Raw genomic sequence first — 25695 nt, forward strand, 5'->3', positions numbered from 1 at the left:
AAGAAAAAAGAATTGAGTGAAAGACGGCCACAATGATCTTCAGACTATTTTCCCCTCACGGTCATGGGCAGTGCAAAGCCATGAGATACATTTCAAAACATGAAGCAGATGTTTACCTAGACAAAGAAGAAAAAACAGGGAGCGGGCCCGAGAGCGGAGAGAAAGAGCCCTCCGCTGCACCGCCTTTCTTCAAATGTCGAGTTTGGACTACACAATGGAGCCAATTCCCATTGTTGCGCAACGCTGTGGGATGGTCCCGCGTCTGTTTAGCTTTCCTCTATTCCTCGTCGAAAATCCAGACGCAACGTCTCCCACCACAACATGGACACAAATAAGGAAATTGACAATAATCCGAAACAGTCGGCACGGCGAACGGAGAAATACACTCTACCGAGATTATATGTGAGAAGCAAAACAACATGAATTATTACCAGCAACATGTCACACTTGCACAAACACATGCACGTAAAAAAAGAAAAAGAACGATGATAAACTCAAACAAGCACAGGGCCCTGTGCTGTGCAACCAGCACGTTGCTCTCTCTCTCTCTCTCTTTATCGCTCTCTCAAGCGAACCCCGCTTTCTAAACAAACGCAGATGAGACCGCACCAGAACCCAGAGGAGGCCCTGCACTCCGAATGTAGCCGACCTGAGGAGAACGTCATCAAACTAACCCGTTTGCATCTGAAGCTGAAGAAGGACTCGGAGGACTCGGTGTCCCAGCGGGCCTGCCGTGCCTCCCGCTCAGCTGCAGTCTGTCCCCGGGCCGGCAGGCCGGGGCCGAGGCCATGTCGGGAGGCGGCGGAGGTGTGAGAAGAGGAAGCCTCGCCGCGTGTGAGGTTACGGCCGAGGCCCGTCGTGGCCGCACGGACGGACTGATAAAAGCTCTGGGGCCGCGGCTGTGGCCTCAGCGTTCGGCCACACTTGCCGACACGCCGTGTCATTTAGCCCACGCTGCCGCCTAACTCAACGGCAACTGCTCATTTACAGGGCAGTGCGGGCTACCAGCAAGAGTAGCAAACTCTCTCTCTCAGACACACACACACACACACACACACACTCAGAACATAGTACTGTATATACACATACAAACATATGCTGTGGTCCGGGCAGTCCAGAAATTAGCAGAGGACTATGTGGGCTGACATCACACACAGTTTGAAGCAGTAACGGGACAGAACCCTGCACTCACTCACACTCACACACATACACACACAGGTTTATAAGGAACGTATTGGGGTCACATGAGTGACCAGACGGTGGTTTGGGTCTGTTGTCCCGTGGCCAGACATGGTGAGTGTGTCACTGAGAGACAGGAGAGAGGAAGTGTGGCTACCACAGGTTAGCAAATGTCAGTGATTTGTGCACTAACACACACACACACACACACACACAGGATGGCGTAAACACAAGCACACGTACTAAATGCTCGGAGCACTGCGAGATCGTCTGGTTATCAGCACCACAACAAACAGTCTGTCTCCTCTCAGTTCGGTCCCGTATGAATCTGATGCATCGTGAATCATTTCCTGTTTCACTCACAAACTGCAGGAGAAATGTTGAAATAAATGGAATAAAAAGTAGAGAGGAAAGACAAAAAGTCACGTCTCAGGCTGAGAAAAGGAAGAAAGTTAAAACCACAATCAGGTGAAATGGCTCGGGGAGGGAAGGCCACGAATACTGACGTGTTTGTCTTTGTCGTTTCCTTTTGCAATATGAATCAGAAAAAACACTCACCTTTTAAAAGTAAATGTTTCTCGGCAAAGCCAAGTGAACCTGAACTGAATTTTTTTTTTAATAAAAAAAAAATTGGGGGGGGGGTTATGAGTTCAAATTAAATATAAAAACAGAGTGGGAGAGCGCCAAAGGAAGAACGACTACGCGAGGGATGGAGGCGAGCGACCGGCATCGTGCTTCTAATGAGGAAAGACTGCGAGACGCTCAGGCGGTGGGCGGGTGGAGGATGTGCAGGCCCCAAACCACCGACTCTTCTGAGTCAGACAAACAATAAAACCTGAACAGGACACACATGCTCACTGAACAACAAGCTCGGTGCTCTTCAGCAGTTAGCCCGTCACTTTCCTGCCTCCCGGCAGCGGCCGAAGCCACGGCTGTCCCTCAATCCCTCTCTTTCTCATTCACTCCCGTTCTCTCCTCTCTTTTTTTTCGGGTGCGTTTGGCTTCAACGTAATCTGAATGCCTCTCCGGCTCTTCCACGGAGATCTGCAAACCTCTGGAAGCCGCAGCCCGGTTTGAACTCAAAAGAAAATAGAATGTTTCCAAAAAAACTTCGGATGGCCAATGAGAAGTGAGAGCGAAGACGGCGAGTCGGAGAGGGAGAAGCATGGAAAGTGAAGAAAGAAAAAAAAGCGACGCAGAGGAACCAGAGAAATGAAATAAATAAAGCGAAGACGATAGGAGTGGGAGGGAGGGTGAGAGGGTGGGAGGGTGAGAGGGAGAGGCCCGGTGACCTCACGTGACGTGGGCTCCACCACTCACGGAGGGGAGTGTGTGTGCGTCTCTGTGTGGAGGATGGCGAGGAGGATGCAGATAGACTGTGGCTTTTTAGCCTTTTACTAGCATTGACGCTGCACTCAGGCCACCACCGTCGTGGAGGAGAAAGAGAAAGGCAGACCACGCCATCCAGCTCGCTGGCTAACCTCAGACCCTCAGCCCGCCGTGTGATCCAGGACCACAAAGCCCAGCCCTCCTCCGCCGACCCCGCTGCCACCACCCCGCAGGGCTCCTGGTGAGTCCACCGCCACACCTGGAGACCCAAACGCCGCCGTCATCTCGGATGAAACTGTTTCTTTCATTTTTTCTCGCATTCTGGAAACTGCCATCTCTTCACAGTTTCTTGTTTTCTTTCTCTTCTTCTCCTCTCTCAAGCTGCTGCCGCGAACACAAGCTGCTGCTGCTGCTGCTCTCTCTCTCTCTCTCTGCAGGCTTGTGGCTTGGGATTCCTGCGGTGGTCACAAACCCTAGATTCTTGGTTGCAAACGGACTCCGAGCTCCAGGAGTTTTGTCCTCCTCTCTTCTCTCTGACTCTTAATCTCATACTTGTGTGTTTTCTCCTCCCAAGGTCGGTGGAGATCGCTCCACGCCGTTCTGGCTCTCCTTGAAATGGCATCAAACAGCATCTTTGACTCCTTCTCCAACTACAGCAGCAGTCTACTCAGAGGTGAGCGCTGACCCCCCCCCCCCTCTCCTCCTCCTCCCTCTCCCATCACCATCTCACACCTCTGTCCACATACACAGCGTTGTTAGTTTTGACAACTGGTTTCGTTTGACACAAAAAAAGACAATTTAAAGAAGAAGAAAAAAAAGAAAGAAGTAAAACGTCAGCGTCGTGACCACGTTGTTGTGTGAGAGACGGGCGCTTCTCGAACGCATTTGTCTCTCACGTCCACACACACTCGCTCATGTGCTGAGGGAGGATATCATTTGCACAGAAGCCCTCATCAAGTTGACTAATATGGCCCTTAAATGGCTTCGCCTCCTGCGCTCCTGTGTTTTCTGTAGGCTTGATGGAGTAGCGCCATAATGGGATTCTCACCACAGACATTCATTATCAAGTGGAAGTCGGCGCTCTCTCTGTGAGAACACGAGCTCGGAGGCTCCATGTGACCGGGCCCTTTACCGGAACACGGCAGGCAATACAATAAAAGAGCAAAGAGGAAAGAAAACAAACATATTAGACTCTCTCACTCTGCTTTACTTCCAGGAGGTACTTTTGGTCTGTGTGGTGAGGTGAGTGCACTATACTTGGCGACGCTCAACGCCAGCCTCAACAAGGAAGCCATTTGTTGCCATGGCGATTCCAATCAGACGGCTTTCACTTGCAAACAGTGCAGCTCTTAAGTGTGGGGAAGAGGCTCGAAACTTGTACCTTATTCCAACTGTAATACTTTGGCTTTATTCCTGTGAGTGGCGATAAACACAAACGTGAAGCAGTCTGTCTTGAACTTGGCGTGCCGAGGGACTCGGTTGTTCCCGCTGCGACACCGAAAGACAGAAGGAAAAAAAAAAAAAATCTCCTTCCCAATTAAGGCCTTGTTGCAGTGTTAATTAGAGACAACCACAGGAGAAGCACTACCAGCTCCTAATTGTTTGCAGAGTATATTTTAAGATCTCTGGAGCCTCACACACACACACACACACACACACACACACACACACACACACACACACATACATCTGGGCCTCACATGAGAACAATCCTCTGATATCCTAAGTGGAACCGCAGTGACAGGGGATGATGTTCCAGTGTGCAGCTTCTACAGAAACCCAGGCATTTATAGTTTCCTCAAGGCTCAGGCCGTGCCCCCCTCCCCTCCCCCCGCATCCCCTTTTCTTCCCTAGAACCGCTGGATGTGCATCCCTTCATCTCTCCTCACTGTTTACAGATGAGCGCGTGCCTTCAGGTTTCATGCGTCCATCAGGCTCGAGAGCCGTCCTAACCTCGAACGTAATGCGCTCTCGGGCCGCCTGATTTTTTATTTTGAAGCCTGCACCAGCGCAGCGAGACGGGATGTGAGGCAGTAGGTCAAGAGGGGGAAAGAAGACAAGCATTTAAAGCTGTAATAATCCATTGGAAATCATTAGTGAATATGCAATATCCTTTTACAATGCGTTCTGTCAGGAGACTGAAACTGAACTGCGGGAGAACAAAGGCAAAGAGTCATTAAATACGGCAGTTCAATCTGAAAGCGTTTCAAATCGGGACTACCTCATGTAAGCAAAATACCCCAGTGGTTCATTTAACAACTTGCATTACACAGGCAAAGCAATTTGGCACGTTCTCTATTTTTTTTGACTCAAATCAAACTGAAATTAAGAGGAACGGTTTTCAGAAAATCAAGGAGACTGTTAAACGTCTGGCTCCCCGAGCTCTGACTTTAATACCGTGCGACGTGAAGCTTGTGGAAATAATGTCTCATCTCTTCAGAAGGCAGGAAACATGTCGCTCACTTGAAGAAACAGAAAGAAAATACTTTTCAATTAAAAGTTCCTGAATTAAAAATTGTAAAATGTCTCATTCAAATTAAACTCTTAACATCTTTCTTTCCGTGGTGCAAACTTGGAATTTGATGTACAACAACAACAACAACAACAACAACAAAACACAAGGGCAACACACACACGATGCTGTGCTGTAGGTGTCGTTGTGTTTTACGTTGCTGGCCGCCTCTCTCACTGCAGACAGAGATCACATGTCAGCGCGTGATGTGCAACATCAGATGCACTTCCCGTGAGAAGCGAGAGGACGCCTCACCTCAGAAACCTCAGTCCTACGCTCAAGCTCGGGAAGAGACACACACACACACGCACATGTATGACATATGACACGGACACACCGAGTCACAAAGGGAGCAGACGGAGCGACCATGTCGTTCTCATGGCGTCCAATTTGGCACTGAGCACAAAAGAAAACAGCTAATATTCTGATATGTGTTCTGAGAGGAGGAAAGAGAGACGGAGGAGGAGAGCTCTGCATCATGAGGCGTTAATCTGATGCAGACTCACGGCGCTGCTGCAGTGGACTGATAATAACCACAGTGAGGCTATACACCTGCTCGCCCTCACACGGCAGCACCGCCATTTAACCAGAAAGCAGCTTTTCTCTGACGCGTAAACATAAAAAAGGCCACAAAAAAGGAGAATAAAACTGGACTTCCCCCTGTGAAGCAGAGCCGTATAAACTTTACTGAGTTTTCCGATCCTGATACACGGGCGGTGTCTGCGTCAGGTGGGCTACCTGGTTTATAGCAGCTGGGATTAGAACGCTGTGTTCCCCGCAGGCTTTATACAGGAGTCCATTTTTATTTATTTTTTAAGATGCTTTTTTGGGAGTCGGCACCTTTTGCGGCAGAGAAAGGGGGCTCCTGGTTTATTTGGGTGGGAATGGTTTTATACGTTTGGCTTATTGCGCCGCATGAATGGAAGTGAGGGCTTGTGTGGCGAGGTTATTCTGGAGGATTCCGGGAGGTGGTCTGGTTTGTTCTACGACGGAGAAAAGCGACACATGCACAGTGTGAGAGGAATGCATCGGGATGAATCATTCACAGGGGATAAAAGTCGGGACCAACTTCAAGCTAAGAACCGCTGACAAATAAAAAAGGCGCTATACAGTAGCTCAAGAAAGAAAGAAGGCTATAAATTTGACAGAACACATGGCTGGCCTCTAGTGAAGTTATTAATAACAAGTCAAATGGAGAGGAAACACACACACACACACTCTTCAATGAACATGCTTGATTGGAGCCCATTCCTGCTGAGAGTGCGAGGCCCCGGAGTGACGCCGGAACATGAAAACTGGCTGAGCCGGGGATGGAATCTGTAACCAGATATTCAGAGTTTCAATATTCTAGAGCGAAAGCAAATAATAGAAAACTCATGACGGCCACAGAGCGACACAACCCTGTCTCCAATTTAGCAGAGTATAATATCTATTTATAAAATTGAAGGCGTATTGTATGGGGGGGGGGGGGGGAGGGGGGACGCTCTGGACTTGATTAGGGGCTGTAAACGTTTTTAGAGGTACTTATTTACTTTTTGGTCCGTCTCGCCGTTTTCACCGTCTGTCAACACGCCTTCATGGGGAACACGTTCAGGGGTTGCCACAGTCAGATGGCTTCCAGGTAAGAATGTGCAGAGGGGCGTGCTGATTGTGTGGTCGACTAATCCCCGACCCGCCTTCGCCCTTGTGCACATTTGGCTCGAACCGCCACGCTCGGCGCTGCGTTGGTCAAGGTTAACGTCGCGCTAAGTGTAGTAGTAAATACAATTTTCTGGTGGTCGACGAGCAACCGCATGGGGCCAGGTTGTTTTCAGCCAATCTGATATTATAGATTTATGATGTGCAGGTTTTTCTTACACAGTGAGGGGGGGGGGGGGGGTGTTCTGAAAGGTTGAGCAACTTCTTTCAACAAGCAACCCCATCGGTGCGTCATGAAGGCAGGTAGGCGGGGAGATGGCTCGGTGTCTCCCCTTTTAACAAAGTTCACCCAGACTTAGTGTTAAACTCTGTGATGTGAGAGTGGCGCTTGGGAATCCTACGTGTGACATTACTTTCGGCATATTTGGACATTTGTGTCCAAATATAACCAAAGTAACGAGAGAGGAATTCACAAAGTCTAGACCAGCCACATTAACTGGGAGCGTCTGATGAAGAAAAGAAGAAAAATCTAAACATGCAGGAACCGACTACATGCTGGCAGGAGAATATGCCGACATTGACAACCGCGTGCGTAATTGGATAACGAGGTGGAAATGAACACAGCGTAAAATTAGTTTGTTTGATTTTTTAAGAAAGTACTTTACTATGATTCACTTGTTAACGGTTCATTTGCTCCACTTACGAGCTGATAACATTTCATAGGAACGCTTACGGTAAAACGATTAAACCTCACGGTCATAATATCAGACTCTTCATGAGCTCATGCGTCCTGCACGGCGGACGACTAAATTAAGGAACGGCCTTTCTCTCAATTTTCTGTTTCTTAATTTTGTTTTAAACCTACGCCCTAAACCGCAGGCCGGCCCCACAGCTTATTACATGGTACGGCTGGGGTTGCAGAAAAAAACACGAGTATTATTGTTAGCTAATTTATGTATTATTAACCTAAATTTATGCAGCAGTTATGCGGGTATATGGAATTTGCCTGAAATTTTCGGCAAAGCTGCAGAATAAGGTAAACAATTGAACGTAAAGCCTGACATGAAACATTTGTGTCATCACAGGTTTAGTTTGTTTTAGTAACTCTGGCTACAATTAGAGAGAGCTGTGACCTGAGTTTGACTCAGATGAAGAAGACTTATTGTTTAGACCCCTCCCTGTACCGTTAACCAGATGTTGTCAACAACATCCTTTCTGTTGCAGCGAGAGGGAGGAAAAGCCAAAAGTGTCTGTGACTAAGCACAGCGTCGATTGCCGTGCACTTTTGTTTTTAACATTACAGTTGAATTCCTAGCCACAAATTACTTTAATGGGCGGGCATGGGTTTGGTCGGCAGCACATAAAATGACTCAAACTTATGGAGATCCCACATGTTCAGAAACATATCAGCAGAGAAGAAACTCTTTTTTTACACAAGATGGAACAGCGGAGGAACAGAGTGTTTTATTCCATCATGTGTGAAGGTTTAGCAAAAATCTAAAGCCCAGAGGAACTCACTCTGTCCCCATCAAAGGATTAAAAGGAATGTTTTTCATGGACAAAATATCCGTCTTCCAGACTAAAACGTCATAATGAGCGACTTTAATCACTCTCAAAACATCCTTATAGTCTATCCCTCTTCCCATAAGCAATAAAGAAAAGAAAAAAACTTAATTATGGTAGAGGAAAAAAGCAGATAATGATAGGATGTGAGAGGCTGCCGGCTAAGAAATGTTTTCTGATTCTCTATTTTCCCCGATTATTATTTAAACTTGCTTACATATAGTCAATTGGCGTTGCTGCAATAACAATTGGGTTGCTTCTTCATTCCCCTCAAACATAACTTTAACTGCAGGGAATTGATGTTTGTGGAAATCATTTCAAAAATGGGATTTGAGTTTTTCTCTTGGCCTATTCATTGGGGAGGGCAAATAGATGACTAGGCTGCCTGCATCAGTCATGAACCACCTAATTGTGCTTTTCGACTCTGCAGAAGAGGGATGCAAATTATTAGAGCATCATCATTTATGTTGCTACTAAAAACCAGTGAAGGACCAGGTTGACATGTCGGGACATGAGCTTACTGGCTCACTTGCTGATCTATTCATTGATACCAATTTTATATTTAGCATATGTCAGTTTAAGATGAACCACTAGCCACTTAGCTTAGCATAACGGGCAAAAATAGGGGGAAACTGCTCGCCTGGTTCTTTCCAAAGGTCACATAATCTACCGACCGACATCTCTCAAGCTCCCTAACTAATCTGTCCAACAAAAAAAATTAAGTGGATATAAATTTTCTCAAATCCTCAAAAATCACGCCAAACTTACAAAATGATCCACCACCCCTGTATTGCAGCAGGTTTTTCGCCCTGGAGTAAACTTTAGCGAGCGTGCACTTTCTCCATAGCTGCTCACTTCTGTATTGGCTCGGGAGGAAACACCATGCCAGGGATTCCCCCTCAGCTGTGCAGCAGCAGTGGCCCCTCCATGTCTTCTCCATCGTCTGTCTCCTGTGAGGTCACTCCGTCTGCTGCACACACTCTTCTCACGGTTGCAGACGCAGCCGTCACGAGCTGAACTGTACGTCACGCGCACGCAAAGCTACATGTACACACACACACCTACACACACACATAAAGTCCCCCATGCTGAGTCAGAGAGGCGCAGTGCATGTCAACATGATGACCGTGACGTTTTCCCTCTCTAAATGCTGTGTGACCTCACCGTAATAGCTGGTCAGGACTAACATATGGTCTCCCGGTGCCTTAGTGCAGCAGACTTGCCTTCATGGTGACTAAACAGCAGAGGACTTCACTGAAAAATATCAGGGGCTGTGTTCCTGATTTCATTAAAGGTGCCATTTCTTTCTTGTACTTAAAATATATATTTAACCGACGACTAGACACTGTGCTAGCTTGGGTTCTACAACCTCGTTAAATCCACTGTCACAACATCTCTGTGCATGAGGGGCTCTCTCATCAGTTGCACTCAGAAGCTTGACTGTTGCTGTTAAACATGAATTGTTACAGATTTATATCACAGTTTAAGTAACAGCCTCCTCACACATTTTGTCACGTTAAAAGTCGGTCCTCAACATGACGACTCAGCATCTTTTAGCATGCCAGCTAGCCGTCGAACACTGCCAACCTGGCAGAAAGACGTTTGTGTTAGAAGGGCCCGACGGACTTGAACGCAACTTCTCCCCTTTAATCAGTGTGATGACATAAGAGGCAGACGGCGAGCCAGTCATTCAGTCGGTACAGAGTTTGATTAACCTAATCACCAGGCAGCCAGGCTCCAGGCTGCTGATTTGGTTTACAAACGCTCCCTGTCATCGTCGTGTCATTAGCTCGTCGTTAGCCGCGGCCGCCTTGACGTGGAGCAGCGACGTCCCGAGCCTCAACACAGCAATCAGGGGATTAGTGTGCAGTTACAGCAAAGCCTCGATGGACGCCTCGGGCTCTGAGTCAAAAAAGGGGAAAGTCCTGCCTCACCATGCTAGCTCCACGTGGCCGGGGTGCTAACTGCACACGGGCAACGCCACTGCCGATTAGCGATGGAGATGATGAGAGGAAACATTCAGTCACTTCGGACACACGGGTGGTTTCCCGGACTCCAATTAACTCGAGTCCTCGACTCAAGCAATGATTTGAACGGAGGGCTCCTTTGAAAATACGTTTTAGCCCCCAATTAGTTTTAGCTTAATCTAGAGCTGGGAATAAAGCCCAAAGACATCACAGAAACAGAGTTGCATGCAGCACAGTGAGTCTCTGCAGAAAAGCTGCACAAAAGCTTGTTGGCTTTTGAAGAAGCTTTTTTTTTTTTATTTTTTTTATAGACTTTGGAATCAATAATTAGTGACTGTGCAAATGTCTGGGACTCAGACGTTATGAAGTATGACAATGGCATGCGTCGAAGTTCTCTCCTGAGCTCCTTAGCTTGCAGGCCGAGAGTCGCCACACCCTTGTTTCCTCACGATGAAAGGCCCTGAGGGCCAAACGGGTACTTTTCCAAGAGTTAAGGAAAGTGGCACGGACATTTGTCAGGAAACCAGCGCCGGGTTTCCTGCTCGAATCTGGTCACATGGTGCTCGGGAGGCCGAACCCCTTCGGAAGAGGAAAAAATAAATGCAAATTCAATCTTTGGGGGCTTTTGAAGTCCATTTGGACTTGAATGAGTGTGACAGAACCTGGAATGACCCCTGTACAAAGAGTCCCTCAACGGTGATGAAAGGAGTTGAAAGGGACAATCGACGACAATGCATGGAAAGTTGTAAACGTGGACATGCTGTGTGCTTGAGTGCGTTTACAAAAGGCTATGCAGAGGTGTTAAGACACAATGCAGCTCAGAACAATACGTTCGGCCCAGTGCCTGTTGGCAGAGACCTCAGCGACGTGTTTTTTGCTGGTTAGCGTTCAAGCCCTTCATCGCATGCGTTACATATCTCACCGCGTTCCTCCGTAGTCCAAAGTAACAAGGACCTCGTCTCAAAAAATAAAAACATGTGGCTTTTGTTGCCGAGAGGAATGAACAACAGCATTCCGTGTGCGACCACATCAAAGGTCCCCCTCGCCATGGGGCTAAATGAGGGCAGACTGCCCTGCTCGCCCCTCCTGACACGACTGCCACTAATTAACCAGAGATCTAAAACTGACACTTCATCTTCATCACTTTCCCTCACGTCTTCGTGCTAATCTCTGCAGTTCTTCTCTTTTTTTTTCAATGGGTATTGCTTCTCTTCGGGCTCCAGCGAGAAGGGGACAGCCACACAACATGCACAAAGGGGCATTGTCTGATGGTGAAAATGTGGTTTACAGGCTCTGCCATAATGGCTCGGTGGTTGCTGGAAGCCATGCGCACTTCCTAATATTCAACTCACATGCGATTTCATTTTGAGAAAAAGGCCGAGCTGTGGGGGCTTTCTGCCTTTGTGTGAGAGCGACGCCTCACAACTTATTTTCTCCCTAACCCCCAACCCGCTATTCACCCCCCCCCCCCCCCTCTCTCCGCCTCCCTGATGGCGCTACTATATTTGCGCTGTGCGTCTCCAGCGATGCTCGAGCACACGCAGGCTGCGTCGCCAGTCAAACGTGTTCGGGCCGTCAGACTGAGAAGGCTTCCAGCGCTGCGATCTGTCTCCTCTCCTCGTCAGTGCGAGCCGTTTGATCTGACAGAGCGACTCCATTCGAGACACGGGGAAGTTCAGCTGCTGGGAGGTTGGATGGCTTCAGCAGTCGAGAGGAGCCGCCCAGAGAGGAAAAGCTTTGCACACGCGGTCTGGTTGCAATCTTAGTGTCTCGCTGTGTGTCTATAAATGTCTCTGAGCATTACTTGTCCTTATGCTAGGTGTGTGTGGTTACACGTCGACGAGTGCAACATAAGAAAGCTCAACTGGGCAGACATCTTTTGGGGGCTCTGTCGGGCAAGAAGGGGGCGACGACGCGCTGGATAATGAGACCATAAATGTGCAGCGCTGCTGAGCTGCATTGACAGGAAGAGAGAGAGAGAGAGAGAGATTGTTTGCAGAGGCTTTGAGAGGAGAAAGCGAGACGTGTGTGTGCGGCCTTCTTCAACACACACCACGGCTTTCACCCGGTCTCCCACGGTGGTGATGACCTCATAAACCCGCGCCGCAGTCCACTCGAGTACAGCCGCTGGTGTCGGGGCGGTGAAATGGTCGACAATGGTTTGATAAATATGCATCGAGGGTTCAGCCACAGACCGTCACCACGCTCCCGACATTTAATGTGGCTGCAACTTCCACTGATCAGCAGGAACTCTGACAAATGACTCCTCCGACGTGTTCACAAGGAACATTAGGGGATTAGTGTTGATGTTTCATTTGAAGCGTCTGCGTCGCGATAGCTGTTAACAAAGGAACACAGAGAGCGAGTTGGTGTGAGAGATTCTGCTGATCTGTGTGTGGCAGCTGGGCTCTGGCACCGGGGCTGCACGGCAGTTAAACTGTCACTGGCAGGAACTGTAAATCTTGTGCAGTATAGGTGAATGCAGTGTGACAGCTCCGCAGGTGTGAGTGTTTGTTTGTGTGTGTGTGGGTGTGTGGGTGTGTGGGTATGCATGTGCTTACCATTTGCAAGTGTGTGACAATACTATACTTGCTTGTCTCTATGTCCTCGTCTCTAAGCCAGTAGCAGCCTCCAATTTATTATAGTTGTGTGTGTGTGTGTGTGTGTAGGGGGTGGGGGTGCTGCCAGTGTGTGTCTATAGGGTGTGTGTGTGTGTGTAGGGGTGGGGGTGCTGTCACTTTGGCAACGCAACTGCACATATTGCAGCGATTACCGCAACGGAAAAATGTTTTTCTGCAACATGCAATTACTACAGATTACAGATTGCCGTCCTTGCATCAGAAGCTCTCGCTAGAAAAAGGAGAAACAGAGCAGAGTTTGTGTGTGTTTGTGGATGAGTGTGTGTGTGTGTGTGTTACACACAAATAGACAGACAAGACACAAAAACAAAGATAGATGAGAAATGATTATAGCTCACACTAAAAACCACATCTGAAATAAAATGGGGGAGTTGACGTATTTATTGGACTCGTTTAGATTGTAAAGTTATGCAGACTTTTAGGGGTAAATAATGACCGTGGCAAAAAAAATACAATCTGTACTTCAGTGAAATGACGAAAAGTAGAGCAGGGTACATTCCGTATATGTCCGTCATCGTCAACTTTATGAAAACACTGACGTCTTTGTGAAGTACACGACCCTCGACGCCACAAGTCATATCAATTTTGGACTTTACATTTGGTTCCAGGTTACAAATCACCCTGGATATCAAAAAGCTTCCCTCAGGTCACACTAAACAATGAAGCCCAAAAGTGGTGCCCCGCAGCAAGGCAGGGCCCTATTTACAAAACCCACCAGATCAAAACTCGACCCAAAGTGCTCCTATAATAGCACCGGGGCCTTCTGGTGAGCTTTCCATCCAATGCTACTTTTAGTGGGTTTCCAAAGAATAAACAGGCCGGGGAACCACATCACAGACTGCTGACTGTCATCGTTGGGTGAGTGTACCCGACGGATGATGTGAGGGCGGAGCGAACGTGACACTGGGGTTTACGGCGAGCCCCCCCCCCCCCCCCCCTCCCTTGGGGTGTGGTGTGTGCCATTGAACTGTCACTGAAAGGACAAGAAGGGGGCCTGACCACGACCCCCCCCCCCGCCCCTCCCGTACGCCGATCACAGTGAACCCATCAGCGTCTCACTGGGCCTTTGAGCATGCAGGAAAGCAGGGAGTGATTTTGGGGTAATAAAATAAAAAAAAGGTATGTTTGGTTGTGCAATATGCTTAAAAGTAAACAAGTAAACAATCTTTCACAGCTAAATGTGCAGTAAGGGGCCACAGTACTACAACCTGTATCAGCTATCATTATTGTTTTGTTTTAATTGCTGCTGGGTGTCAAATGTCCGTGGAGGTATTTGGTTTGAGGGTCCTCCAAGAACACTGAAGGTCTACAATTTAAAATGACTTTGGACCATTATTATTGCTCGTTAAATTATTATTTCAATATGTATACATCATAGCTTTTGTCTGAATGTTTCATGAAGAATTATAAACAATATATTGGTCCGATAAGTATGTGTTCACTAATTAAAAGGGCTAGGGTTAGATAATTTTAAAAAAGGACAATATGACATTTTATAAAAAGGCTTATGTAGATTCTCTCTCCATTGTTTTTATGTTTTACGGCTTATGAAGCGCAGTGAAAAGCACATGGTGCCGCGGAATATAATGTAAAGGTAAACCCAGGAAAAAAACTAAAAAACATCAGGAATCGCTGACACAGCCTGATGGTGGAGGGCAGTAGAAGCGCCCATCGTGCATAGTGAGAACGGCCCACTTCAAGGGGGACGACGACAGGACAATAATGGTGAAGCAAACATATACCTGACTCAGTAATGTCAGTTACACAGGAACATCGAGCTGAAGTGAGCTAACATTAGCCACCACGTGCTAATGGTCATACCAGAAGAAGAGTTTCCTGAATTAACAAAGTGTGCACTTTATTTGTGTTGTGTTAAACACTTCATTTGTGTTATTTCTCCTTTTTTGAAATGACAGTGTTATTATGTTACATACCGAGAAGATTAGAGGGGAATCTTTCTTTGGTGGAACTGCTAACAACTAATTTTTCTATAACAGTTGAAATAAAACACAAAATACTGCAAACCACTATTTTAATCTTAATGTGTTGCATTTAATAGGTTTATCATATTTTTTTCTCAATGAAAACCATAATCTGAATTTGAACTAGTAGCTTAAACTGTCAAATAAATATAATGCAGTAAAAAGTCCAATAATTTCCTCTGAAATGTGTTCAGGTAGAAGTATAAAGCATTAAATAGTGCGAATAGTGTTAAATTGTGTTACTCTCACTGCTCTAGAGGATCGGAGGACATCAAACGGCATCGCTACCAAACTCATCCCGTAATGAATTCAATATGAAGTGAACAAAATGAACACACGCCTGGTACGTCTGAAACATGAATGCAGTCTTTAAGAAGTCCATTTACATTCAGCGGACTGATATAAAAATGCAGTTGGAGTTGTCCCCCAGCAGCCATTACGCAGCTCAATTGATTCAGGGGGCTTTTATAAGCCCTCGGCTCCGATCTGCACCTTTTATAAAAATGTAAGCAGAATATTAAAGATGCATGAGCTGAATGGGCTCATTGTCTCCTCTGGTTACCGCTGCATCTCAACTCATCACGCTTACAAAGCAATTAGCTGTTGGGCTTTGGGAATGTCACTATCCTCTTTTAGGATAATTAATACTCCTAAACTTCTTCAAGGATAAAGTCCTGACACTCCTATGATGGAGGGGGGAAAAAAACAACACACAAATTCAGATGATGGAGATTGTTCAATGTGTTTCCTATTTTCTTGTCTGAACATCGAAATGGACATAAATGACCACCAATTGTGATGTGCTGACAGATTAAGTAATCAAAATTCGAGAGAATCAGGCATCAGAGCAGCGAGAGCCCAACAACCCAAACAGTCTGTACCCACTGACTGTTGTTTAAAAGTTTCTCCATATACTTGTGTATATAAACACTCCAACGCTAGAATACGAGTTGGCTTTGAGGGGACGGGCACAAATGGCTTCGGTGCCTTACATCATGCTTGGAAGTCTAATCACAGACACTCTTGTCATATCAAGCAGGAAAAAGTCCATTTCATAGCGAGCAACGTCTCCAAAAAAATAAAAAAAGAGGAGGGAAGGGTAAACAAGCCTGGCGTTCCACAGCCACCGCAGAATTCATCATTCATACAAAAAAAAAACCCAGAGCCCTAAAGTAGAGCTAATTTAATCCGAGAGGAATAAAACTGCATTTCATAGAAGCCGTCCATTCACAACACTCATATTTCCACCGAGCAGAAAACCCCCGGCTGAAATTTGAGCAGACACTTTTCGGAAGGAATGCATTCGGTGGGTTGAGGGCCAAAGCTTGCCCTGTAATTTGTGAATGTACAGAAATGTGTGACCGCCACAGCTCCTCTAAAGATAGAAATCTTTGTCTTATGTCATTGCCGAACCTCAAACTATTTCTAATTGCCCCCGTAGACCCCTTTTCCAAATGAATAGCTACCCATCCAAAGGCGTATATATATGCGTGTCTGAAAATAGCCCGGGAGTTTACGCAGGCTAATAGATCATATTCAGGAAAAGAAAATTTAAAAAAGATGAAAAACCTTGAAAGGGTCTCCACGTGTCGGAGACGGCCCTCGTCTTCAAAGTGACTTTTAAGTGGCATGAAGACCGTGTGGGTGGCATTTAGAGGCAGTTTTACACACCCCAAAGGCTTGCAGCGGTTTCATGGTAATGGGCATCACACTCATATTAGCCTCTCCAATGTGACTCATTACATACATGACCTAAAGTAAATGTTCCCTTTGGTTTCATTCACACACAGGAAGAAGTGCTGTCTCAGTATAAGGACTCCAAGGATGCATCATTTCTCAACTCTTTGTTCCGGTCCTACGTAGAACCGTTGGACCGGGGTAGGGAACCTTTTTTTGGGGTTGTGAGCGTCCATTGAGATCCAGGCCGTTAGCACACAGGCTTGAAGGCGACCTCTCACTCACACGTTTTCACTTAACAGTGATGTGATATCTCGATGTCTATCCGCATAGGATCCATTTTCTTTTTAACCTTCAATGGTAAGAATCCTATATGTGCTGAGGCCCATTTGAGGTGGGCGCAGGGGTTTCACATGTCCTCCACGAGTTCTGTCTTGATTTCAGGCTCAACCCACCCGGATCATTAAAAATCGTTCAGGGGCACGGCGGGCTGCGTCCTCGAGGCCTGTGCGGCTGAAACTGTAGAAACTGCATGTTGAGATGTGGAGGTCTAAATGTGACAGGCGCACGGAGCACTCACTATACGGCTGAGGAGGGCGGTCACATATTAATAATGATGAACTCAGGAGGACGACTAAAATATCACCGGCATCATCATTGTCCCAGTCGAGCTGCACTCAAAATAGATACGGCATGATAGCTGATCTGATCAGAGCTCATTATTCTTATTTAATGTGTTTGCAGTGAGGATAGTGGGGGTCTAGCTGTTGCTGTGTGGACGGGTTCAAGTTCAGCTGTGGAATGAGCCGGTGTGATTTGAGAAGCTAAACCTAAACTCATTAAGCATTGGGGTCATGAGGTATTTCCCCCAGTACCCTTTCAAAGTAAGAGTCCATGTTGTGCTGAAGTCATAAAGATAAAGGCTTCATCTGCAGAATTTGTGCATCATTTCTAGTGATAAAATTGTGATTAAAAAAATTAATTGTAATTGTTAAGTCACCAGATGCCACTAAACTATAGATCACCAAAATAGCAAGCAACAGGCACACAGGATTATCAGGGTATTACACAAATTACCCCAAAAAAGATCTGATGGCAAGAGATCTGCACTATAGATGAATTATATATTTTTGCATTTGTACAAATAATTTTTTCCTGGAACAAGGAATTTCCCTTTTTAAAACTTTTTAAACCCTCTATCTCCATCTCTGTCTCTCTGCAGTCTGTTTTAGTGCAATGTGGGAAAATTAAGGCAGCATGCGCAGCCACTCCGATGACTCCTCGAGCCACTTAACGGCACCTAATTTATTCTCATGCAAGTAAACAACTTAAAAACCGCGGCACGCGAGAATAAATGATTATTAAACATCAAACATCGATTGATTGGATGCATTTTAATATGCGCTTCGACGGAAGAAAAAAATCCACGTCTTGTTCAATATTTCTTATAATGCAAATGTCCTGTTTTTGTAAATTAATATACATCATTATTTGATTTTTGTCTTCGAACCATTTTTATTATTTGTAATCAAGAATTTTGAAATAAATTTCTGCGGCAGTCAACATCCCAAAATCTTTCAGAATAATGTTTATTATCCTAATCGATAATTAACTGTCAGTGCTCACTGACCCGACATGTGACTTGTTATATGAAGCCTCGTCTGATAATCTGCAACAGACACAATACAAATTAATGAATCCTCTAAATTTAGAAAAGGACATGACCTCAGTCCATCACGTGTTGGTTATTTAACGAATAAATGTCAGCGCTTTCATAATCATTTAGTGTATCAACAATGTTACAGATTATCGTCCTTCGGGCCAATAAAAAAAAAACTCGACACAAAATGTAAAAAAATAGTTTATTGCTTCTTTCATTCACACATATATATTCGTTTAACGTACGATACTTTAATTCATTCGGGTGTCCATCCTCACACATAGCAGTGTATTTCTCTCTGCAGCCTCACAGACCGATTCAAAAGGCAAACGCGCCAACTAGCGTCTGAAAGCCGCATGACGGCGGCGGCGGCGGCTCTGCAGGGCGTGCCGTCATCTGAGGTGACGCTCCTATCATTTCAGGTTTCTTGTGAATTCATAATCTGGCACGCGCGCGCAGACAGAGTCATTAGGCTCCGTTGTGTCTTTTGATGTAGAGGAAACCTATTTGCTTATGTTTGCTTTAATTATCTTATTAATGCCGCTCCGCCACTTAGAGTGATTAGCATCTCTACCTGCCGCCTAATAATTAGCACTTGATGAAAGATTGAAAGTGAGAGGAGAGGAGGCATGAAGCCGCCTGACAAATATAATCGCTTTTCAAAACGGAATAAGTGAGAGCACAACCGCAGGCCTCTGCAGTGTAACGCCTTTCTTATATTAATTAAACAGAAGAACGTTGTGACAGAGAGTGTCAGGAATTAAGGTGCACTTTATATATATATAATTTGATCAATTAAACTGAGTCCACGTAATGCCGATAATTATAAAACAACACAGAGGTTGCTTTGCGCTAAACTATATTAGATTATGGAAAGTTTTAATCCACCACGTTGGATATGTTATACAAGTATAATTTATTTATTTGATAACAACGGTGCGTATGTTTTAAATTATTATTAAAAATGACAAAATAATATATTGGTGCAGAGCTCTGTAAAAAAAATTATATATTTTTTAAACGAGTCCTTTCTTTTAACTCACTATCTCCTAATGTTCTGCCTGCATCGCGTTAACGTCAGTCTGACAAAAAAAGAGCAGAGAGAAAAGCACAGATATGTATCAATAATTCAGCTCGTGTGTGTGTCAGTGAGTGTTTGTGAGTGTGCGTGTGCGTGGGACAACAGCACGGGGCTTGAGGAAGGAGCACCCGGGAGTTTTGATTGGCCCGGTGAAAGCCCAACCCAGCCGGTTGATTGGTGGAAACCCTCTCCACACTCCCAACCACCAAACACTAAAATGACTCGGGTAAAATAATATCGCTGCACTCTGCACTCCGTCCAGCCTCGCGGCTCCTCCTGCTTTGCGCCACACGAGCTCTGCGCTGAAGGATAAACTTTCTGGGACTTTGTGGAGCGACGGAACCTCTCCGTGTGGCAACACAGTGACGTCGGCTGGCGCGAGGAGGGAGAGATCCAACCAAGATAAAAGTTGAGAGAACTTTTACGCGAGAAAAAGGACACTGATGCTCCGCAGTGCGCTGTAAACACATTGTGTTTGATTCCAGAGGAAGTCTGGTGAGATCCGGAGAGGCGTCTGGCAAAGTTTGGCTGATCAGTCGATTCATTTATCATTATTTAAAAAACGTTGAGTCGAGGGAGCCAGTCCACTGGATTGTCGAACTTTCTGCGCCGCGGCTGGATTACCCGATCACTGCCGACGCATCGCCACTGCTCGGCAATCACTACTGTAGAAGTTTCTCTTACTCAATTTGAGATTTCAAAGTAAGAGCACAGCGGTCCATCAAGAGCGCCGATATAAGACCAGAGACACTTTTTGTTTTTTGCCTTATCTGATGAGGTGTGTCCCACACAGAGCGACCCCGAGGCTCCTCTGGCTGTCGCATCCTGAGCAGATGATCTAGCGCCATCCCAGATTATAGTTTAAGGTCGCGAGGCTCTCTTCACTCTGACCCGGCGCGCTCTCGCCTCCATCCTCTGCGCTCAGTGGACTCGTGAGACCACCAGCGTCTGGAGAACTAACAGAACTGAACTCCCAAAGAGTCCCGCGCTGCTGATACAACCCGGTCAGGTGGCACTGACCCAAAACTGTTGTGATGCATATTCCCGTAGAGTCGCCCACCACCAGACGGTTCACGCCGCCCTCCACGTCCTTCCCCTGTAAACTCGGAGACGTCAACGGGGCCATGGCCACCCCGGGCCCCCTCAGGTCAAGATCCGACACCAGGAACGTGGTGGACGTCCTGGCGGACCACGCCGGCGAGCTGGTCCGGACCGACAGCCCCAACTTCCTCTGCTCCGTCCTGCCGTCTCACTGGAGGTGCAACAAGACGCTCCCCGTGGCGTTCAAGGCAAGACACATGGCTTCTAATTTTTCTTCATTATATTTTTATTCTGATGACGCACACTGTGGGTTTCTTACTGTGGAGAGAGGTGAACACGTCTTAAATGATTTAAGAACAACCAGATACATTTTATTGAGGAAACCATTTGTTTGACATAAATAGCGCTGGACGTTTTGATCGTTGGTTTGTGTTGTTTATTTTTATTTGTGTGGAATATTAAATTATTAAACAGTATGGGTTAATATGCTGACATTGGCTTCAAACGGCTCCATCCAGAGTATTAGCATCCTTAATCTGATTATAAATTATTACAAATGAGAGGTCTGGAATTACAAGATGACTGAACAAATAGACCTGAATTACATTTTGTATTATTTTATTTTTCTGTATTATTGCCTCTATGAGTTGTGTGCTTTATAGTTGGGCCTCGTGTTAATAATAAATATATTTTGATTATATCCGATGAGAAGAAGAAAATAAATAACAATGATACATGTAATGTATTTTTAAACGTAATTTATCTACAGTGGAGGGTCTTCGAGCTAACCCCACAGATATAATATGTATTAAGTTACTCGTGAAATGTTGAGGAATTTCCTGCTTAATATTATGGGAGTCGGATGCGGTTTACACCGCGCAGTGTGCGTGTGCGTGTTTGCGTGTGTGCGCGTGTGTTTGTGCGTGTGTGTGTGTGTTCGGTTCGGTGACCAAGAGTGACCGCCCGTGTCTCCCCCGTGAAGGTCGTGGCTCTGGGTGACGTGCCCGACGGGACTCTGGTCACCGTGATGGCCGGGAACGACGAGAACTACTCGGCCGAGCTGAGGAACGCCTCCGCGGTGCTGAAGAACCAGGTGGCCCGCTTCAACGACCTGCGCTTCGTGGGCAGGAGCGGACGAGGTGAGCCCCCCCCCACTCACACACACACACACACACACACACACACACACACACACACACACACATAATGAAAGAACGGCTCACTGATTGTAATGCCATTTGCAGCATCATTTGTAAACGCGCATATAATAATGTATTATGCGTCATGCGTCACGGGGTCTAAGTGGATAACGACTGACAACTGACAGCGTGCTATTATTTCTTAATAAATGTTTTAAATAAATACGAGACGTCTGCATGTGACCCCGTTTATGTTGCACAGACGCGCACACATAGGACACGCGTATTCTCATTTAATATGACGTTTAAAGTATTTGTCTGATCTCGGCTGCCTTTATAAAGATTGTTATTAAAAGTGCGGATCTGGAATCATTTAGTTGGAGCACGGCGGGTGCCCTCATTCTGAGGTCCGTGATGGGTGTCATCCGAAACATCTGGCCTGCGTCACGGTGAACATGTCGCGAGTTGTATTAATCCAGGGGAATATAAGTGATTATCCACGTGGTGTAAATAAATAAATAAATAAAAAGAAAACAATTCACGTTGCGACTTGTCGAATAATCCCCACCTATAAAATGCAATATTTATATTGTGTGCTGTATTTAAAAGGGAAATAATGTAATGTTGTGGTCAATGGGCCCGTTGAGCAATATTTATTTGTGTTGTATTATATATATGTACATCAAATAATATTAGACTAAATGTCCTGAAATAAAAAATAATTTATATGTAATTTTTTAAGCCTAAAATCGGGAGCCTCTTTATAGCCGTTTATAATTAATTTTAATTTAACAAAATAGCTGTTATTTGATGAATAGGAAAGAGGTGTCCAAATAAAATAAAAAATAAAATAAAAAAGAAGAAGTAGCCTCAAGAACTCGAGGGTTCTTCTCTTTCTTCTTTCCTCCCACGCGGTTTCTTTTTGTTTTTGTAAACACTCTCGGTGCCGCAGACGAGCACCGGACCGGCTGCATGGACCGGCCTCCCGGGTGCACATCCTGCTCCTTGTCGAACAATAAACTATCCGGCCTGTCGGGCGATCTGGAACGCATCGTCTTAATAATCTAAATCATACCCGGCCATCAATAGAGGTGGTCCATGCCTCTTCTCCTTTTTTTCTTCTTCTTCTTTTTTTCGTCTTCTTTTCTCTCTCCCCCGCCGTAATTCAAAGGCTGCGGCGGAACATAAATCCGGTGATGATTTGAGGTTGAACAAGCGAAGTATTGTTATACGAGCCAGAGACAACAAAAATAGTTTGCAGACATTAACATGAAATGACGTCATAACCCTCACGACCACGCTTGTGCTGCAGGGAAGAGCTTCACGCTGACCATCACGGTGCTCACCGGGCCGCCACAGGTGGCCACTTACCACCGCGCCATCAAAGTCACCGTGGATGGACCCCGAGAACCGCGGAGTGAGTACACGGACGCACGCACGCACGCATACACGCACACACACACACACACACACACACACACACACACACACACACACACACACACCAACGCTATATTGTTCTAACTAAAAACGCATTGTTGGGTGATGAGAATGTTGCAGAGCCAGCCAGTTAGATGCAGCTATTCCTGTTCCTGAAAGAGCATGTGTAAGGGGGGGGGTGGGATTTGGTATCTTTACATGCTAAAAGAACTATACTGCATGTGTCATATGCAGATGGTGCAGAAAAATCCAACACTGTGAGCGTATCTGATGATCTGTGATTTGTGTGCTTGTGAGTTTTGCGTTCATCACACCGAAGGAGGTATACAACATTTTTTTTAAATCTGTTCACACGATCACATGTGCCAAAATCGGGTTTCCACTAGATATATTTTGGGGTTAAGACTTGGTTTTGGGGTTAAGATTAGAAAATAAGAGTGGGGTTAGACATGTAGCGGTTATGGTTAAGCCTCCAGAGAATGAATATAGGGCAGTGCATCGTCCTCGCAAGTATAGTAGTGCAGGTTTGTGTGTGTGTGTGTGTGTGTGTGTGAGTGTGTGTGTGTGCAGCAGGGGCACAGGGACGGGCCTATAGGAAACTGTAAAGCATATTAAGGCATAACCCAAGACCACTAAGAGGAGCTGAGTGAGTCTCCAAGCCGCAGGTGGCTCAGCTCAGTCGAATCCCCTCCCCCCCTCTCCTCCTCGCCCTATACCTTCCCGAGTGCTGGTCATAGGGGGTCGATCTACCTGACCGACCACATACGTGTCCTGTTGATTTGACACAGTTGGGCCTGGCATGGCGTGCTAAAGCCGTTAGCGCCACCGCTCAGCCGCAGCTCCATTCTCGTGTGGTTTAATGCGGCTGGTGTGATGGACGGCGTTACTCACATGGGGCGGGGGCCGTGTGCATGCTCAGGGCCTGCCGGACGGGGTGGCTATGGGTTTCATGATCTAGGGGGGGGGGGCTTTTCGGGACAGGGTGGATTTAGCCCAGTCAAAACAGACCACAGGGGGAGAGAGAGAGTGGTAGCAAGTGCCACATGAGAGGGAGGGGCGGGCGGGGTATGGCTGGCAGAGAGGGAGCCAAGGGGCACAGAAAGAGGGGCATCACCCCCCCCCCCTCCCCCCAACTCCGGTCAGACTGGATGCTATTTGCAGAGGCATTAAAGAGAACAGTGACTGCAAAGGAGGAGGATAATTATAAACACCGTACGTGTGTGTGTGTGTGTGTGGATGGTTTCAATTGGATCGTCTTTTGTTTGAAGAAAAAAAGGGAGAAAAAAAAGTCTTCACATGTGTGTGCATAAATGCATTCTCATGTGCATCTGCCGGCGCCTCAGCCTGAAATAACTGCGTGCATCAAGGTTGTCTCCCGTCCGTCTGTCAACATGTTGCAGCTCCAGCGGAGGCGTCAGCGTGGCCGTGCTACTTTTACACCGGCGCTGGCTGCTATAAAGTGACACTGTTTAATATAGGGCTGGAGGAATTTAGGGCTCCATTAAAATCTGCTACACGGTGCCGAGAGAATTCGTAGGATGACAGAAAATACATTTCAGCTCAGGCGGATTCATAGATAAAAAAGATTGAAATGAAAAAAAGCATCATATGTATTACAATATGGAGAGAAAGCCCCTTCACCCCCCACCCCCTGGAACCAGAGTGTGTTTGTTACTCTGCAGTGAAAACAGACCCGGCCTCAACCAGGAAGATAAAAAAGCTGATCCCAGTTAATAGAATACGTGGCTTTATTTAACTCATTATATTTGTTTTTTAAACGCCTTTGAGCCCAGTTCCAGTTCCTCGTCCCCTCAAAACAGAAACCAGTTAGGAGAAGAGATAAAGGACCTCTCTTATAGAAGAAGACATGCTAAGAGCCTATTATCATGTCGGCTCACACACGCTACCATTCAGACGTCATTAGGGCCATCTAATTAATCAGATTGTCCTCTAACCACAAGACACAACGTACTATTGGCGGTTTGTCATTTAGAGCCGGAGCCAAATGCCAAGCACATAAAACTAATGACATTCTTTTATTACAAATCTAATTCTCAAGAGACGGTTGCTTCACAATGTCGCCTGTGCTTCGTCAGAGCCGGAGTGCAGACACCCCGCCGGGCTCACCTGTCTGCGGGGCCGTTTGCGCGGCTGCCAGCCGAGCCGCGGCAGGACTTGGCACAGAGGGAGGAGGTTTTATTCATGTTTACTGAACCTGACGGACGGGACTGCGGCGGCGGCTTGCTAGTGGCAAAGTAACAAAGGACACCATGCCCTCGGAAAACACTTGAGCCGTATGATAGACTCACACACACACACACACACACACACACACACACACACACACACACACACACACACACACACACACATTTAAATGGATATGAACATGACACAAACAGCATTCTGTTCCTCAACAGAAAGTAGGCTAAATGTTCAGCTCAGTATTTTTGTCTCTGTTGCTGCTGATTTCCTCATCACACATCCGGCATTCGTCACCATACCCCCCCCCCCCCTTCCCCTTCTCTCCCCCTCCCCCTGATATATCTGTCATACTACACTATCAAACTTCTGCTGAGGACAAACTGCAAAACCAACTGTTGCAACTGAAAACGCTCGCTCCAACTCTGACACAAACAAGAGAAGGGAGGGAGGGCGAGAGAGAAAGAGAGAGAGAGATACAGCCTGCTGCGCTAAAAAAGACAGAAACAGGAAAGCAGATGACTTGAGTGTCGAGGCCCTCCCTGTTGCGCTCACCAATTAATCCCACGACTATATTTTTGGTGCTCGTCTCACTCCCTCACTTACATATGACATCAGCCCCTGCCTATTTACCCTCGGGGTGGGG

General features: G+C 46.3%; 1 protein-coding gene across 3 annotated transcripts in view; it reads left to right on the plus strand.

The window, feature by feature from the left end:
- The first annotated feature begins 3105 nt into the window (after positions 1 to 3105).
- Positions 3106 to 25695, plus strand: part of runx3 (RUNX family transcription factor 3) — a 45427-nt gene continuing 22837 nt past the window's right edge. For all 3 annotated transcript variants that reach the window (XM_056426927.1, XM_056426928.1, XM_056426929.1), the window contains exons 1-4: positions 3106 to 3181; positions 20278 to 20516; positions 21251 to 21407; positions 22720 to 22824. In XM_056426927.1, coding sequence (XP_056282902.1) covers positions 3124 to 3181; positions 20278 to 20516; positions 21251 to 21407; positions 22720 to 22824 — 559 coding nt within the window. In that variant the 5' untranslated portion in view covers positions 3106 to 3123. The remainder of the gene's footprint in view (positions 3182 to 20277; positions 20517 to 21250; positions 21408 to 22719; positions 22825 to 25695) is intronic.

The sequence above is a fragment of the Pseudoliparis swirei genome, chromosome 11 (assembly GCF_029220125.1).
Source record: "Pseudoliparis swirei isolate HS2019 ecotype Mariana Trench chromosome 11, NWPU_hadal_v1, whole genome shotgun sequence".
NCBI classification, from domain to species: Eukaryota; Metazoa; Chordata; class Actinopteri; order Perciformes; family Liparidae; genus Pseudoliparis; species Pseudoliparis swirei.